The following is a 16,256-nucleotide window of genomic DNA, read 5'->3' as shown; positions in this document are numbered from 1 at the left end:
TCTTTTATTCCCCTCTTTTATTAACTTGGACATACCCCTTTTTTTGGGTTGAAGTCATCCTGTTTATGCACTCATTCATGCATCCATTCTAAAAATAATAAATCTGTAAACCAATGTATAAGCAAAGCGTCTTTAATTTTGGAAAGAGATGATTACAGAATAGAAGGTATTACATACAGTTAAGGAAATAGGAAGAATAAGCATTGGCATTTTTTTAATATACATACTGGTACCTTGCTAGTAAATTAGGGTCCAGAAAAACCAACGATCAGAAACAACCTTCCTTAAAACACAAACAACCAAGGAAAGAACCATCAGACATCAGTGATCTGCTTTGTCGATGCTGGTCCTCATGTGAGGTGCACCAACATGGCGAGTAAGCCATTCTACTCTACCCATTAGCTCTGCACTATCATGAAGCCTTTTCAGATGTCAGCTTACTGAATCTGGCTGATTAAACAATTAAGACTGGTCTTAATTGAGGTAGAACAATAGAGCCTACCATGCATTTCTCTAAGGAGAAAAAAAAACAAAAACCTAGAGCTATTTTCCACTTTTCCTCCCTTTGGTGGAGTTGATGTCGGACTTAGTCTTCTGCAGACGTGAGAAGATCTCTTTGAACAGAGCCTTGTATTCTGGTGTGTTCTGGCTCAACCTCTTGTCCACAGCCTCCACCTGCCGACTGATGCCCTCCATGGCCTCAGGTGTCGAGGGTGTCTGTGGTGGGGTGCTTTGCTGCGTGACAGCCTCAGTTGCACGACACTCTTTCATGGACGGGTCTCTGGAGACCGGCCGTGAAGTTTGTACCTCGGCATGGCACAGACTCTCTTCATGGCGCCTGCACTTGCCCAAGAGCTCCTCATACCTCTCGAGCAACGCATGGTACTGCTCATCTACTTCACGCAAGATGGACATGCCACGCTTGCGCACACCGTTGGCATGGAGCGCATAGCTGCCCTTGCGTCGTCCGGTAGCATCTACTCCCGAGATGACGTCTAGTGCCGTGTCACTGCAGCTTTTGCGTACCGGCGGCTCTCCAGTGCTCTCTTGGGTTGCACTTGCAATATCTTCCACCGTATCAGTTTCCGGGGCACTGTTGAGCAGCGTCTGCTCCAGGCCATCCTCAGCAGCGAGTAAACAGGCACGGGACTTGCGTAGCTGCTGTAGCTCCTGCAGCTCTGCTTCCAGCTCGTGGACACGCTGCTGGCAGCCCTCGGCACCCAGAAGTCGCTGCTCCAAGCGCTCAAACTCCTGCAACACGGCGGTGCACTCGCGCTCTGCATTCTCCCGTCGTCCTCGCTCGGCTGTTACAGCTGCACGGAGAGATGCGACCAATGCCCGCAGGTGCTCGTTTTCTTCATCTGCTGGCCTCCGCTCTTGGAGGTCACCACTACCTGGACCAAACACCCTGAATCCATCCTCATACCTGAGAAGAGAATTTGTGTAATTAGAACACAGTCTTATTATATATGAAATCATAACACAGCACAATTTTCTAGAATTAAACTTTTCAGTATATTTATACAAGGGTGAGTCAAAAATTATCCGCACAATCTATCTTATTCCTTTGAAGTGAATCTTTGTCCACGTAGAGCTGCTTTCAGAGGACCAAACAGGCGGAGGTCTGAAGGAGCAAGATCAGGCTATAAGGAGGATGCTTTAACACATCGAAAGTATTTTTTTGCAGCGCGGGCAGAAGTGTGCGTCCATGCATTATATTGCAAGATCACAATGCCATTGGATGGCGGTCCGCTGCGTTTAATCCGAAGTTCTTAAAGGAAGCACTGCTATAAGCGTCTCACGATCACAAGCACTGCCGAATATTTAATCTTGATAATGTTCCAATACTGGCACTCGAGAATCCCAGAAAACTGTCAAGATCAATTTTTCAGCTGAGGGTTGACTTTTAAACTTTTTTCTTGGTCAGCGACTGAGGATGTTTCCGTTACGTACTCGTTTACTTACAGGCTCGTAGTGATGAATCTATGTCTCATCACCAGTAATCATTCTCTAAGAAACCTACACCTTCCTCAGAGTATCGGCTAAAAACCAAACACTTTCTCCATACTGCGTGCAGTCTTCGATAAATAATGGCACCAGTTACCATGCATCACTTTCCTGTCTGGAGAGACAGTGGCTTTGAACTGAAGGTGCTGATAAGACAACAGAAGTTTTAATATAACCGGAGTGCGGAAATGTTTTACAATATATCTTTAAAATGTTTTGCCGTTAAAGTAGTTGGGAAACCTTTATGCTTCTGCTTTTGTAAAATGATAACTCCTCTGCTGTACCAAGAGTTTCCTGGAGGAACAAACCAAAGAGCCATTTCGGATGCTTCCTTTGACAGAAAGGGCTGTCGAGTGACTGCAGAGCACCAGGTGGCGGAGGGAAACATCGACTAATAACTAAACCCAGACCAATTTGGGTTCAAGGGGGAAAAAAATTCTAACTAAATAATTCAACATTTAATTAAAGCTGTATTGAAACAGGGAAGTTCTTTAATGTGGGTTTTAATACGTTCCAGATCTAAAAAAAAAAATTAACCAACAGACTTTTGCTCTCAAACAGCCATTTGGTATACAGGACAACAAGAACACCTTCAAACTAAAATGTTTTTTCATGATGGAAATGAGTTTCATTTCCATCATGACCATTGACTGTCCCGCAAATTAAATTAGATACCTGTAATCTAGTCAGAGATATAATCAGACATGATGTAAGACCTGGGTGCGGTGCAGAGCTCCTTGAGGCAGGGGAAGGAGTGCACAGTTTTTCGCCTCTCTTTCTTCTCCCTGCGAACCCTGAGCTCTTCAAGGGTGCGCAGTTCCTCCACACGGGCCGTCAGCGTGTCCACCTGGCCCTGCAGCATCTCCATAGTGTTCGTCAACCTGTGTGCCCAGATTTGATCACCGGTTATCATCTATTGAGTGATGTTTGAGTGACTTAAGCCAGGGACATGTGTGCTATAGGGTAAAGCAGTAAATGTGTACATGTAGTGTCTTAGTGTAAACCAGTAGCATGCGACACGTGAAAGAATGAACGATTCAGACCAAAAGATATGAGAGGTGAGCTGCTCTTCTGTTCATCATATTATGTCCTTAGCTGCACTGTAATATTTTTATTAATGGAACTATATCCAAAATTCATTTATGTAGACATGATGGGAGTCTGTTTATTAAAAATGTAACCATTTATTTTATTTCTGATTGAAAAAACGAAACGACTCAAAAAAAGATTCATTCATTTGGATGAACGAGATTCAAAGAAAAGAGTCGAATTTAAGTGACTTTGAATGCGGCATGGTCGTTTTCAGATGGGCTGGTCTGAGGATTTCTAAAGCTGCTGATCTTCTGGAATTTCCACTCATAACCATCTCTAGGATTTACAGAGAATGGTCTAGAAAAAGAAAATATCCAGTAAGGGGCCATTCTCTGAGAGAAAATGCCTTGTTGACACCAGAGGTCAGATGAGAATGGCCAAACTGGTTTGATCTGATAGAAGGGCAAAAGTAACTCAAAAACAATCAATGTCGAACCTTGACACAGACACGATACAGCAGTAGAAGACCACAGCGGATGCCACCCCTGCTAAGAACAGGAAACAGAAGGCTGAAAAAAATTTGCCTGGTCTGATAAGTTTTGATTAGGGTCAGAATTAGGCATAAACAACCTAAACGTGTGGATCCACCCTGCTGCTGGTGGTGTAATGGTGTGGGGGATATTTTCTTGCTACACTTTGGGTACCAACTGAGCATCATTTAAATGCCACAGGCCACCTGAGTATTGTTGTTGTCCCTTTATGACCACAGAATAATGCTCCATCTCATAAAGCTAAAATCATCTCAAACTGGTTTCTTGAACATCACAATGAAGTCACTTTACCCAAATGGTGTCCATAGTCACCAGATCTCAATCAATAAAGCACCTTTGGGATGTGATGGAATAAGAGATTCTTATCATCCGTAACATCTAAAACATCTGCATGATGCTATCATGGTAATATGGATCAAAATCTCTAAGCAATGTTTTCAGCACCTTGCCTAATCTATGCCATGAAGAATTAAAGCAAAAGTACTAGCAAGGTGTATCTAATGAAATGCCTGGTGGGAGTATACAGTATTATAAACACAATATTTATGCATATCGTGCCTATTATCCTGTAAGTACCGCGTCAGCAGTGGGTTCTATTGAATGGCGTCTGTTAGCCTAGCAAAACGCCCAAGCTAAATAATGCAGCGTGTACTGTAGATGGTAAGTGAGTGCCATGAAATTTGACCCTTGAGTAGATAAGAATTGCCATGTGTGATCTGGAGCTAAATGTAAAATTATATTAAATGCCAGGCTTTGTAAAGAATGGCACATAGTAGAGTAGTAGTATAATACCAGTGGTAGTGACACAATTGATTACACAATTGCAGTGGTGCAACGAGTGGCAGAATGTCATTCATATTCAGAGAGAGCTGACACTTAAATGTCTTGAAATGAAATCTGCTACTGTAACTGCAGCCATCAGGCAAAGCATCTCATAAGAGGCGTTTTCAGTAGAACATTTACTGTCGTTGCACGGTAATTACGGTGTAACATTAGGATAAACGGTCACGAAATTGGACGAGATGACGAATTTGTCCCTTCATGTCCTTTATGGATTTTACAAATTGTACTCACCTGTCTATTTTCTGATGAGAAGCCTTGCTTTCCAACACCAGCTTTTCATTGGTGATCTCAAGCTCTCGAGCGGTGACGTCTAACTGCTCATAGACCTTTGCATGCTGTTCATTCATCTCCCGGAGCATCTCCACTTGCTTGGACAAGTACTGCCAGGGAAAGATGCATATGATAAAACACAAAGAACATTTCAGTTTTTTTTTTCTTTTTATCCTAACCTTCTACTATATTATATTCTACACTATATACATAGTATTTAAAACAAAGAACTTGTATCTTGTAACAGTGAAATATACATCAATCAAACCTAACATCGTGACTGCCCACCTAAAAGTGAGCCCCCATTTTGCCGCCAAAACATCCCTGACATGTCGAGGCATGGACTCCACTAGACCTCAATGTATCTTGTGATATCTGGCACCCAGCTGTCAGTTGCAGATCCTGACAAGTCCTGTAAGGTTGCAAGGTGAAGCCTCTATGGATCAGACTTCTTGTTTCAGCACATCCCACAGATGCTGCAGTAAGGCCAATTCTTTTGTTTTGGCTATACAATTAAGCCACTTGGATTTGAGATCAAACCATACATATGAGAAGAGAAATCAGAATTTTTGGTTGCGGTTTTATCCTTGGTAAAGACAAGGTATCGCGGGATTTGCAAGCAAGAAATGTTCTACCAGGTGTCATTGACTTTTATCAAGACTATCTCTTCCCATAATCCTAAACTGCAACCTAAAATGTCACATGTGTAACAAATTCAGGAAATTCTTACATTTTATTGAAATTCTGTTTTGCCAGCGAAAAACACATAAAGTTAGTCAGATCTGCAATGCTGCTTCATGACTGTTGGAGGGAGTAGCGTACACAGACGTATACAGAGGCTGATGGGCATCACTGTAAAATACTGCACAGAGTATCAACAAATGACTAAATTCATCCTTCCAACAGTACACTCTATTGTTTTAGCTCTGTAATTGTCTTTGTACAGCAGACACTGGCATATCTGGCAACGTCACAGGCGAACAGCAGGCTTCTTCCCAACACCCACACACTCCCGAAATACCCTTCTCCACCAGCAAGGCTTAGACTATTCTCTGCTGACCTCATGCCAAGACCCGACAATGGTTTCCTTTGGAAATTCATAGGCCGAGTCCATTTAAAAAATGTCTCTCACACACACACAGCCCGGCGTATCTTGGTGTAAAATGGGAGGAGGGCCGTACCTCGATCTCCTGCACCTGCTCCTCGTTGGTGACGTACATCTGCTGCAGCGAATCCTCCAGCTCCTTGTTGCGTTCCAGAAGGGTTTTCCCTAGCTCCGCTGCCAAGTGCAGATCTGGGAAAGAGCAAACAAAGACAGATGACACAAGGGATGTGAAATGTGAAGCTTAATGTGCGTTTAAGTGATCTTGCTAATTATAAGTAGGGTTTACTATCCAGAAACACTGTTGATCATAGTAGCTTTTTTCTATTTGCTTGTCTCAATGGATGGGTGCCAATCCATCACACACGCATACAATTTATATAAATCATACGATTTTGCGAAAGGTATTGACATCTATCATAAGCAATGCAAAATGTGATGCTTTAATCAACAAAAAATAGAGGAAGTGTGAGATGTGGTTTGTTTAACAGCAAATAAAGTCACATTTTGCTTCGTTCATATTTATAACGTCCATTAAACCCAAAAAACAAACGTCTGTATGGTTTTATTTATTTATCAGGAAAATCAAAGAATATTGTTACCGGTTAATTTATAGTCCTTTAAAAAACACATGGCTAATAAATTAAATTCAGATTAAAAGTACTGTGCAAATGGGCCACCGGTCATTACTTTATATTTTTTCTGTTCAAGTCAAACCAGGACTTTTGACTCTCTTTATTTCTCTATAATAAGTCTTGTGCTACACTAATGCACTTATCCCAGCGCTTCACTAGTGCTTGGATGCCATCAAGTTTTCTTAGTACAGTACACCCTGCTTCAAGTCTCACACACTGCCTGGATGCCCTAACCCTAACCCTAACCCAAAAGCATGAAATCAAGCACTTTTTTTTTTCATAGTAAAAAAAATCATAGCAAATCAAATTTCTCTCTCTGGCACTGGAGACCATCTAAAATGCATCTATGCTGCAGCCAGTTTTTCCCTACACAACACACTACAGCTGGTTATGAGCATCCACGGGGACTGTCAAGGAGATAAATATATACCGTACAGGGAAGACTTACCAGGGTCAGAAACATTGACCTCCACTGCATGGATGTGAATGCAGCAATGAATCATAAACCCACCGGTGGCAGCAATACTGCAAACATACAGTACTGTAACAGTACGGCACCAAACAATAAGATATGCACATATAAATTATACAGGAGAATAGGAAACAATGTCCAGGCTGTTTGTGAACCGCTCCCTGAGGTCTCCAAGCTGCGACTAAAGCAGGGTAGGTCTTACCAAGGAGATGATTCATTGCACACACAAGGACGAACGAGGCTTCTCCCTTGTTAACCTTTTTTTTTTTTTTCATTGAAGACATAGCTTTTGTGTTGTCTCATTTTTTTGAATTTCTCATAGACATACAGGCAAACTGCTGAGACAGAGCAAATGCAGTGGAAGAGTTTTAGACCAGGATGACTAAGCCATAAAGATCACTTGAAAAAGAGACTAGCACACACTGATAAAAGTTCTCAGTGTTGTCAAACCTGGTTTCTTCAACCAATCATCCACAAAAAAAAAAAACAGAAGAAGCCGCTGTTAATTCATTTATTCCACTCCAGTAACCACATTAGCCTGGTCAGGACTGCGGAGGATCTGGTGCCTGGAAGGAGCTGTCACAGGACATTACACTCATTGACATCCTAGGCTAGCCAATTCATGTACCTACATGCATGTTCTTGGACATCGGTGCCTACGATAGAGTAAAATCCCAATAACCAGAGTTCCATATAACCTTTACAAGCCAACACCACCACTATGCTGCCCCAGAATGCATGTACTTAAAAAAACTGATTAGAATTGTAACACTGTAAGGAGTTTCCACATCCGGATATAATGCAAATATCTGCATCATTTGTATCAATAAAACAACATTGGCCTGAGGATATCACTCTCAAAGAATAATTATTCACGTTATTATGTGAAGGAGATGCAAATGAGCAGCCTAAGGAGTGAAACCAACAAGGTTTTCTTTTATTTTATCTATGTACAGTATTGATCAAAAGTTTGGACACAAGATGGGATTTATATTCTACATTCTAGAACAATACTGGATTTTTTTAGTAGTTGATTAAGTGACAACAACAGTCAGATGTTCTTTTAAGACATGGAGGTCATCTCTTCTGGAATAGTTCTTGTAGGAACAGTATCAGCAAGTGCATTTGTAAAATCCATTAAGCACCATGATGAAACTGGCTCTCATAAATCAGAAGCAAATCAAGCACATGGGTATTATGCAAAAAACTAGAATGTACCAGTTCAGAGTACTTTACGTACACTCACCTAAAGGATTATTAGGAACACCTGTTCAATTTCTCATTAATGCAATTATCTAATCAACCAATCACATGGCAGTTGCTTTAATGCATTTAGGGGTGTGGTCCTGGTCAAGACAATCTCCTGAACTCCAAACTGAATGTCAGAATGGAAAAGAAAGGTGATTTAAGCAATTTTGAGCGTGGCATGGTTGTTGATGCCAAACGGGCCGGTCTGAGTATTTCACAATCTGCTCAGTTACTGCGGTTTTCACGCACAACCATTTCTAGGGTTTACAAAAAATGGTGTGAAAAGGCAAAAACATCCAGTATGCGGCAGTCCTGTGGGCGAAAATGCCTAACTTTGACTGAAATAACCACTCGTTACAACCGAGGTATGCAGCAAAGCATTTGTGAAGCCACAACACGCACAACCTTGAGGCGGATGGGCTACAACAGCAGAAGACCCCACCGGGTACCACTCATCTCCACTACAAATAGGAAAAAGAGGCTACAATTTGCACGAGCTCACCAAAATTGGACAGTTGAAGACTGGAAAAATGTTGCCTAGTCTGATGAGTCTCGATTTCTGTTGAGACATTCAAATGGTAGAGTCAGAATTTGACGTAAACAGAAAGAGAACATGGATCCATCATGCCTTGTTACCACTGTGCAGGCTGGTGGTGGTGGTGGTGTAATGGTGTGGGGGATGTTTTCTTGGCACACTTTAGGCCCCTTAGTGCCAATTGGGCATCGTTTAAATGCCACAGGCTACCTGAGCATTGTTTCTGACCATGTCCATCCCTTTATGACCACCATGTACCCATCCTCTGATGGCTACTTCCAGCAGGATAATGCACCATGTCACAAAGCTCGAATCATTTCAAATTGGTTTCTTGAACATGACAATGAGTTCACTGTACTAAAATGGCCTCCACAGTCACCAGATCTCAACCCAATAGAGCATCTTTGGGATGTGGTGGAACGGGAACTTCGTGCCCTGGATGTGCATCCCACAAATCTCCATCAACTGCAAGATGCTATCCTATCAATACTGTCAGCACCTTGTTGAATCAATGCCACATAGAATTAAGGCAGTTCTGAAGGTTAAAGGGGGTCAAACACCGTATTAGTATGGTGTTCCTAATAATCCTTTGGGTGAGTGTATAGTGCAAAGACATATAACCTTAGTATAAATGAGGGTCCATCTGGGTTAGGATGGAGGTCTGAGTTCCTTTTAATTCATCCATCCATCATCTATATTGCTTATCCTATATAGGGACTAGAGCATATTCCAGGGAACTCAGGAAACCTTGGATGGGCTGCCAACCAATTGCAAGGTCACAAGAACACACATTCTGTCACATCCAATCATGCACTTTGGGCAACCTAGGAGGAAAGCGGAGTACCTGAAGGAAACCGACCAAGGACAGGAAGAACATGCAAACTCCATGCTAATGATCGAGCCACCATGCAACATACAGTTCAATTCATTAACCCAAATTAGGGACCCTATTGTAACACATGTAATAGTAAAGGTACTGCAAGTTTGCTCTTTTTCTACAACCAAGAATGTATAAACATCATGTCCGGTACACTTAATTATTTAGTCTTCAGACATCAGTATACATCTTATCTTCTGGAGCTTTTAGTGGGAGGGTTGCTTGAGTGTCTGCCTATTCCATACGAAGCACTAACACTTCCCCCTCAGCATCTAGATCACGCCAGGCTTAATAACAGTTAATCAAATATAGTGCAGCCAGGGAGGAAGTGGGAGAAGATAAAGGCTCTTCCATGATAGCAATTACATAATCCACCTTCTATCTCTCTTTTCTTCTCAGAACAAAACACAGGAAGCCATTGTGTAGTGGTCATGAGGCTACACAGCAAATAATATTGTTTATGGTTTTAGGGTCTATCTTACTACTCTGCGGTAGTGTCGCTACAATACATAAATACTGTACAGTATGTCTCTATGTGCAGGGTTTTCAGTACAGATGAGTTTCCAGACACTGTCCCAAAACAATAATATCTGTTTTTCAATGAAATACAATTTTAATTTTAAACATATTTGCTACTGCGGTTGAAACTACAGTACAGTACATCAAGCAAGCATTAACAATGTATTAATAGTGTACACCAGTAATTAAATGTAACCATCCATGCATATGAAATAACGCCACGGGGTATAACTTTTATAACATGAAGTCAATAACATGCAAGTCTTATTTAAACAATAATCCGAGATGCTGCACCTGAGTTGCTATATGTAAATCATGGGTAAAATAATAGCATGTTTACTTATAAATAAGGTATCTTTAAAAATAGCGTACAAGTCATAGAGATAGATATATCTGTTGTTTCTGTGGCAGTTACTTAAGGGGTCTGGTTGCAAGCTCGACACCCGATCATCATTCACACACTACGGGCAATTTAGGAACGCCAGTTAGTCTAATCTACACGTCTTGAAGGAGGAAACCCATCAAGCACGGGGAGAACATACAAACTCTATGCACACAGGCCCGTGGTGGGAATCGAACCCAGACCCTGGAGGTGCTAGGCGACAGTGGTAACCACAAAGAATTTCACTAAGAATCCCAACTGTGGCCTATTGTAAGGAAAGCCTAGGGTCATACCAATTTCAGTATGATGACACAATGACACTCCTAGTTATTGACAACAATTGTGTCCTTTGTGCCTTCTTTTAAACAAATATGCATCTCTGCATTAGATTAACCCTGAGGTCACATGTTGACAGAATTATGTTTTTAAAAATCAGTTGTCATGATAAAGATGCATACTTGGGTGATATCACAGTCTCGAGGATATCTGTGTTGGTGTGAATTTTAAATGCCCTGCAATTTGCACTATAGTGGGTGGAGAAAACATTACACTGCCTACCTGAAATGCTTATATAAAGAGTAAAAGTAATTTTAGGCCTGACCTGACTGCACACAAACCTATAGTAGTTTAAATAACACAATCTGATTTCACATCACATGTAGCGATTAGCACTTGTCACCGTACACCTCCAGAGTCGAGGGTTTGGCATCCACTTTGAGTTTGGGTTTGCATGTTCTTCCTGTGCTTGATGGGTTTCCACACACAGTCCAAAGACGTTATAGAGCATGAGTGAGGAATTTCACAAATGTGTGTGTGTTTTTTTTTTTTTATTACAGCAATAAGAAGCAATAACAGTGTCCTCCACCATTTTGGTACTCCTTATAGAGATAAGTAAAAAGGGTTAAGGACACATCCACCCTTCTGTGAAGCAGATTTATCTTACACTGAAATGTCAACAAAAACATCGGCCCCGCCCTCTCTCCATTAACATTTTATGTAGGTTGGAGAATACAGAGCGTAACATCTGAGACTATTTAAATTTATACAATCTCTCCAGATCATCCAGGGTCCTGGGTCCTCTCATTCACACTCTTGTCTTCAGCTCACCCCACGGGTTTTCAGTGGAGTCCAGGTCAGTTGGCCATGACAGATGTTTGATTCTGTGGTAAGTTTTTGTGTTTATTTGAACCATTTGCTTCTTGTATTATTGTCCTGCTGAAAGATCCAATGGCGAACCAGTTCTAGTGTCCTAGCAGAGGCAGCCAGATTTTGTTTTGAAACGTTCTGGTGTTTCATAAGGATCCAGGATACCATGGTTCACATGGTAAACAAGGTTCCTAGGGCCTTTGGAGGAAAAACAGTTTAAAACTGACATCGTAGAATCTCCACTGTATTTTAACATTGGGATAAGGGTTCTGTCCATTAGAACCTAGAAGGCCATCCTTCTTTGTACATTTAAACACACATTGAGCGTTTATTTTCAATGAGCTCGATTTCTGTTTCATCAGAACACAGAACACGGTTCCAGGCAAAGCTGTAGTAGCATTCGGTAAAGTCCAGTTGCTTATGCTGGTGGTTAACTGACAGGAAAGTCTCTGAAGGTGGCATCTGATGGAGCTTTTGGAGTCTTAGTAAGATTTAACTTTTTACCACAATGTTTACAACTCATTTTACGTTCTTTACTACCAATGATCCTTGAGGATTTTTGACCATTCATCCATCCTCCGACCTTTACATGGGGCAAAATAAGCTTGGGTCCTCTTGATGTCCACTTTTTAAACATTGCCCCAACTGTAGAAATGGACATTTTGAAGACAGCATTGTTTATTTATATATATTTTTTTACAATCATTTCATGATTTCTGAAGGTCAGCACACTATTCCCTTTTTTGGTTTGTCTTCTCTTTTCTTTCCTTATAAATGACTGAATGATGATTGATGGATGACTAGGAGAATTTGACCTCTATGTGACCTCATATTTGTACCCTAATTAATCAGGAAATCATGGCTAACAGCCTGAAGGTTCCGACACACTGCAATCATTTTAAGAAATTTGCATTTAAATTGGGGGAAAATAAACTTGAAATTCCTATGTAGAAAGTCAAGAAGGTGTCTTCACCTTGAGTTCAGCATATGGTGTTATGGCAACATGGCCGCTCATACCATAAACAGTAAATAAAATATCAATAAATATTACAAAAAAGTATACTCCACTTTATCACTGATCATATGAAAAGTAACTACATCTTAAACTTATAATAGCAGGTCAACAAAGACCGGCTAACAAAACACACACCTCATGCTTTCCCTCACATTGTTGCCTGAAAGTGTCAAAATTGTCAATTGCGTAATTCCAAGTTTAAACCTCCAACTTGTAAGTTAAGATGAATGCAGCACAAATAACACACCCATATGAATCTGTGAACCGGCTCATGTTTAAGACCAACCTTTGACAGACAACCATATCTACCCCTGGACTATTTTTGCCCTGAACGTTAGTGTGATCCTTGAACACATAGTTGGTCTTGTACTTTACACTGTTGCCTGACATCCTCAACCTCATCCACTGTGATTGGTCCACCTGGTAACAACACATTTCCTACTTCTTCTATGCGACCATTTTTTTAATTGAGTTGAACATCATGACCATCTTCTCCTACATCTTCTCCCGTTTCTGCACTGCAGTCATTTCAGGAAAAGCAAACTTCAACATGATCTGCTCAACTTCATTCACCCGAGAGTGGCAAAGAGATTTGTACAGTGGTACAAAACCCCCGCTGCCAACTAGTGGTTTGGTGGTGTAATCGTAAAACTAGGTCATTCGTCTAGTCTACGATGTAAGGTCGACATAAATGTGACACAGAAGCATAAATCAGGCTTCAGATGCTGATTCAGTAACCACCTGTCAATTTGCTAATTTGTTGGATGCAGTACTACAGGCCCAGGGATAAAAGTCTCAGGGTTTACAGTGGGTTCTAATTTGTCATTTCCTGGTTGTTTCTCTATAAGCACTAGAAGCACCAGTATACACTAGAATGTTTACAGTGGAAGAAATTCCTCCAACAGGAAAGGCATTTGTGTGTATGTGAAGCTGTCGCCAAGCCATTTATAGCAGTGCAAGTCAACTGTAACTGAAATGATAAGATCAGCCTTCACTTAACATCTAAATGTGCAGTTTCATCATCCAGCTGCCATCTCCATTTAGCAAAATTTGCATCTTGTTTTTGCTGTTTAGACCTTCATTCCTGACATAATGTCACTGCAGTTACATCAATGCAATCAATATTGAGGGACTGAAAGAAAGACAATCGGTGATGTCTTTCACAAAACACTGTATGCAAAAAAAAAAAGTATTAAGGTCTGTTTTATTATTCCTGAATTGATGTCATTGTTGGAAGCAACTTAATTCCTCTCGATTCCATTACCACTACTCTGTGCCAAGAACTCCATGTGCAAACCCAAGTTCCACGTCGCCTTTAAGCCACAAATGGTGAGACTTCCCTCCCTGCACATTCCTTCTCACTTCCCACAGATCAGTATCCCGCTTCCAGTTCCATCCAGTAATGCACTTTTAGATTAACTAAACTGACCATGTCAAAAAATCGTCCTGGTGTAGACCTTGAAAAATGCCTGCAAACGCACATTCCTTCACTTGACAATATAAATAGTGCCAAAACTCCTTACTCAAAGGTCGGAAAAGGACGAAAACATAAGTCTAAGCACTACTGCACATACGCAAAGGTGAGTTTGAGGATATGTTGTTCTCTGCAGAGACGACTGAGAATGAATTGCCATTTTCAGAGCTATAATGAAGAAAAGAAAGAACAGAGAGATGATAAAAAGGTAAAAACTAAAAGTGTGAATATAGAATGTGTAAATATAGGGAAGAATTCACAACAGGGCAAATACAGAAGTAATTTATTCCACTTATACAGTACCACAGTGATAACCCAACTAATATCATTTTTATTTCAGTTAATCAATGACATGTCACGCTTTATAATATTTATAGTCATGTTTAATGTTATAGAATATCCACAAAACAAGTTATCCCTATCGCAACTATCAACATCTGGTCCCTTAACAGCTTTTCTTATTTCAGTTTTGAGATTAAAGAAGACACTCACTCACTCACTCACCGTCCACCGTTTTATCCCTGTATACAAGGTCACACCCTGGACAGGGTACCAATCCACACACACATACTACGGACAATTTAGTGACACCAATTAACCTAATCAGTCTTTGGATTGTGGGCGGAAACCCACCAAGCACAGGAAGAACATACAAACTCCATGCACACAGACCTGAGATGGGAATTGAGCCCAGCCCCTGGGGGTACAAAGTGACTGTATGAACCACTAAGTCACTGTGCCGCCATAAGATTGTAGTTTGTAATGTTTCTAGGAGACCAGAAAGCGCAAAAAAAGCTTTGTAATAGGAAGGAGGAACCCTTCCTATTAAAACACTTCTTATCCTTACAAAGTGTTGACACTGGAGACTCCTTCCACAGTCTGACCAATCAGATTCAAGAATTGCACCACAAAGAAAAAAAGCCATTGTAACGCGTAAAACTGGGAAAACATGTTAAAAGATATAAGATCGGGGAAATCTTTTGCAGAGAAATCCTAGTACCGGATAATCCTAGTACCCCAGTAATGGACATTCACTTAAACACAGCACTTTATTGTCTGCGCAGCACTTTATTCCCAAGCTGAGATGAAACCCCGAGCAAGAAAGAAGACATACTGGTGATCATTTTTATACATTGTCAAAAAAAAAATTATAAGCTCTATTAATAATATTCCAAGCTAAATGATGGGCTAAGTCTTGCACCTCAACGGATCACACAGCATTACTCGATGACATCAGCAGAGCAGGCCATTATTACAGCCTTTGTATGATAATCTTATTATTATTTATGATCATGATCATTACTCATTATTATTTTGTCATTGAAAGGATGCACGTTGTAGTTAAAGCTGATCTTTCATGCAGCTGTAGGATGTTGCATCATGGACTCACCTTGCTCCAGGTCTCTCTGGTCGTACCATGGCTCGTCCTCTTCGGTCACAAACTCGTCCATCCTGCCAGGTCTGAGCATCAGGCACTTCTCCCACAGCAGACGGTGTTACAGCAGCCTGAGCTGAGCTGATCAGGTTGAAGCTGACTTCAAAGAAAAGATAGGATTTAAGAGGAATACATACAGGAGCTGTTTTTAAACCTCGGATATTGTGTAAAGCATTGTAATGGCACACACACACACACACACATATATACACACACAGAGGATCTGCGGAGGAAAGCGAGGAATGACAAAAGCAGGCTGACAGCTAGCACTCTGACATCCCTGTCCTGTTCACCCCGCTGCAAAAGAATAATAATATCAATAATAATCAAAAATATTACTACTAATGTATCGGCAAACAGTGCTGCTTCTCAGTGAACTCTTTGCATCGCTGCCGTTTTTGCAAGAAGCCGTTTTTTTGTTCTTGCAGATGGCATCTAGTTTTGTCAAAACTCGGTCCCTCCCACTCCCGTGCTAATCGCCGACATCACCTCTTTGTCGAATTCCCGACATCCCGTTCGGCTCGTGCAGATGGTGAGGTGGCTGGCTCCGGTCCTCGCGGCTGCTGCACGTGTTGCCAGATTTACCGTTATCAAGCGCGCGCCATGTATTTCTGTTTTCACTGGGAACGACGTATTCTAGTATATTCTGTTATATTACGTCATTACCTGATTTTGTGTTCAAATTTTCTTCATTATTATTATTTATACCACAA

At 41.1% G+C, this 16,256-nt stretch overlaps 1 protein-coding gene across 3 annotated transcripts; it reads right to left on the bottom strand.

Annotated features, from left to right (window-relative positions):
• Positions 1 to 116: 116 nt before the first annotated feature.
• On the bottom strand, positions 117 to 16,019 carry cdr2l (cerebellar degeneration-related protein 2-like). 3 transcript variants are annotated; one of them, XM_053514435.1, is made up of 6 exons: positions 15,883 to 16,019; positions 15,499 to 15,643; positions 5,885 to 5,997; positions 4,665 to 4,813; positions 2,724 to 2,888; positions 117 to 1,426 (listed from the first exon to the last, which is right to left on the bottom strand). In XM_053514435.1, exons 2-6 carry the CDS (start codon positions 15,575 to 15,577, stop codon positions 544 to 546), a joined length of 1,389 nt encoding a protein of 462 aa, XP_053370410.1. In that variant the 5' UTR covers positions 15,578 to 15,643; positions 15,883 to 16,019; the 3' UTR covers positions 117 to 543. The 3 variants fall into 3 exon arrangements, with proteins under 3 accessions (XP_053370410.1, XP_053370413.1, XP_053370412.1); XM_053514438.1 differs by having other exon boundaries at positions 15,499 to 15,639; positions 15,758 to 16,008; XM_053514437.1 differs by having other exon boundaries at positions 15,760 to 16,008.
• Positions 16,020 to 16,256: the final 237 nt, after the last annotated feature.

This window comes from Clarias gariepinus, chromosome 16 (genome assembly GCF_024256425.1).
Source record: "Clarias gariepinus isolate MV-2021 ecotype Netherlands chromosome 16, CGAR_prim_01v2, whole genome shotgun sequence".
Lineage (NCBI taxonomy): Eukaryota > Metazoa > Chordata > Actinopteri > Siluriformes > Clariidae > Clarias > Clarias gariepinus.
Note: the sequence above shows the minus strand (reverse complement) of the source record. Positions and strands in the feature narration are given on the sequence as shown.

Excerpts from the sequence above, each read along its gene's own strand:
- cdr2l (XM_053514435.1), bottom strand. The coding sequence starts at position 15,577 with ATGCTCAGACCTGGCAGGATGGACGAGTTTGTGACCGAAGAGGACGAG. Across the intron at positions 2,889-4,664 it reads TCTCATCAGAAAATAGACAG|GTTGACGAACACTATGGAGA; the intron begins GTGAGTACAATT and ends CTGGGCACACAG. Across the intron at positions 1,427-2,723 it reads GAGCTCTGCACCGCACCCAG|GTATGAGGATGGATTCAGGG; the intron begins GTCTTACATCAT and ends TTCTCTTCTCAG.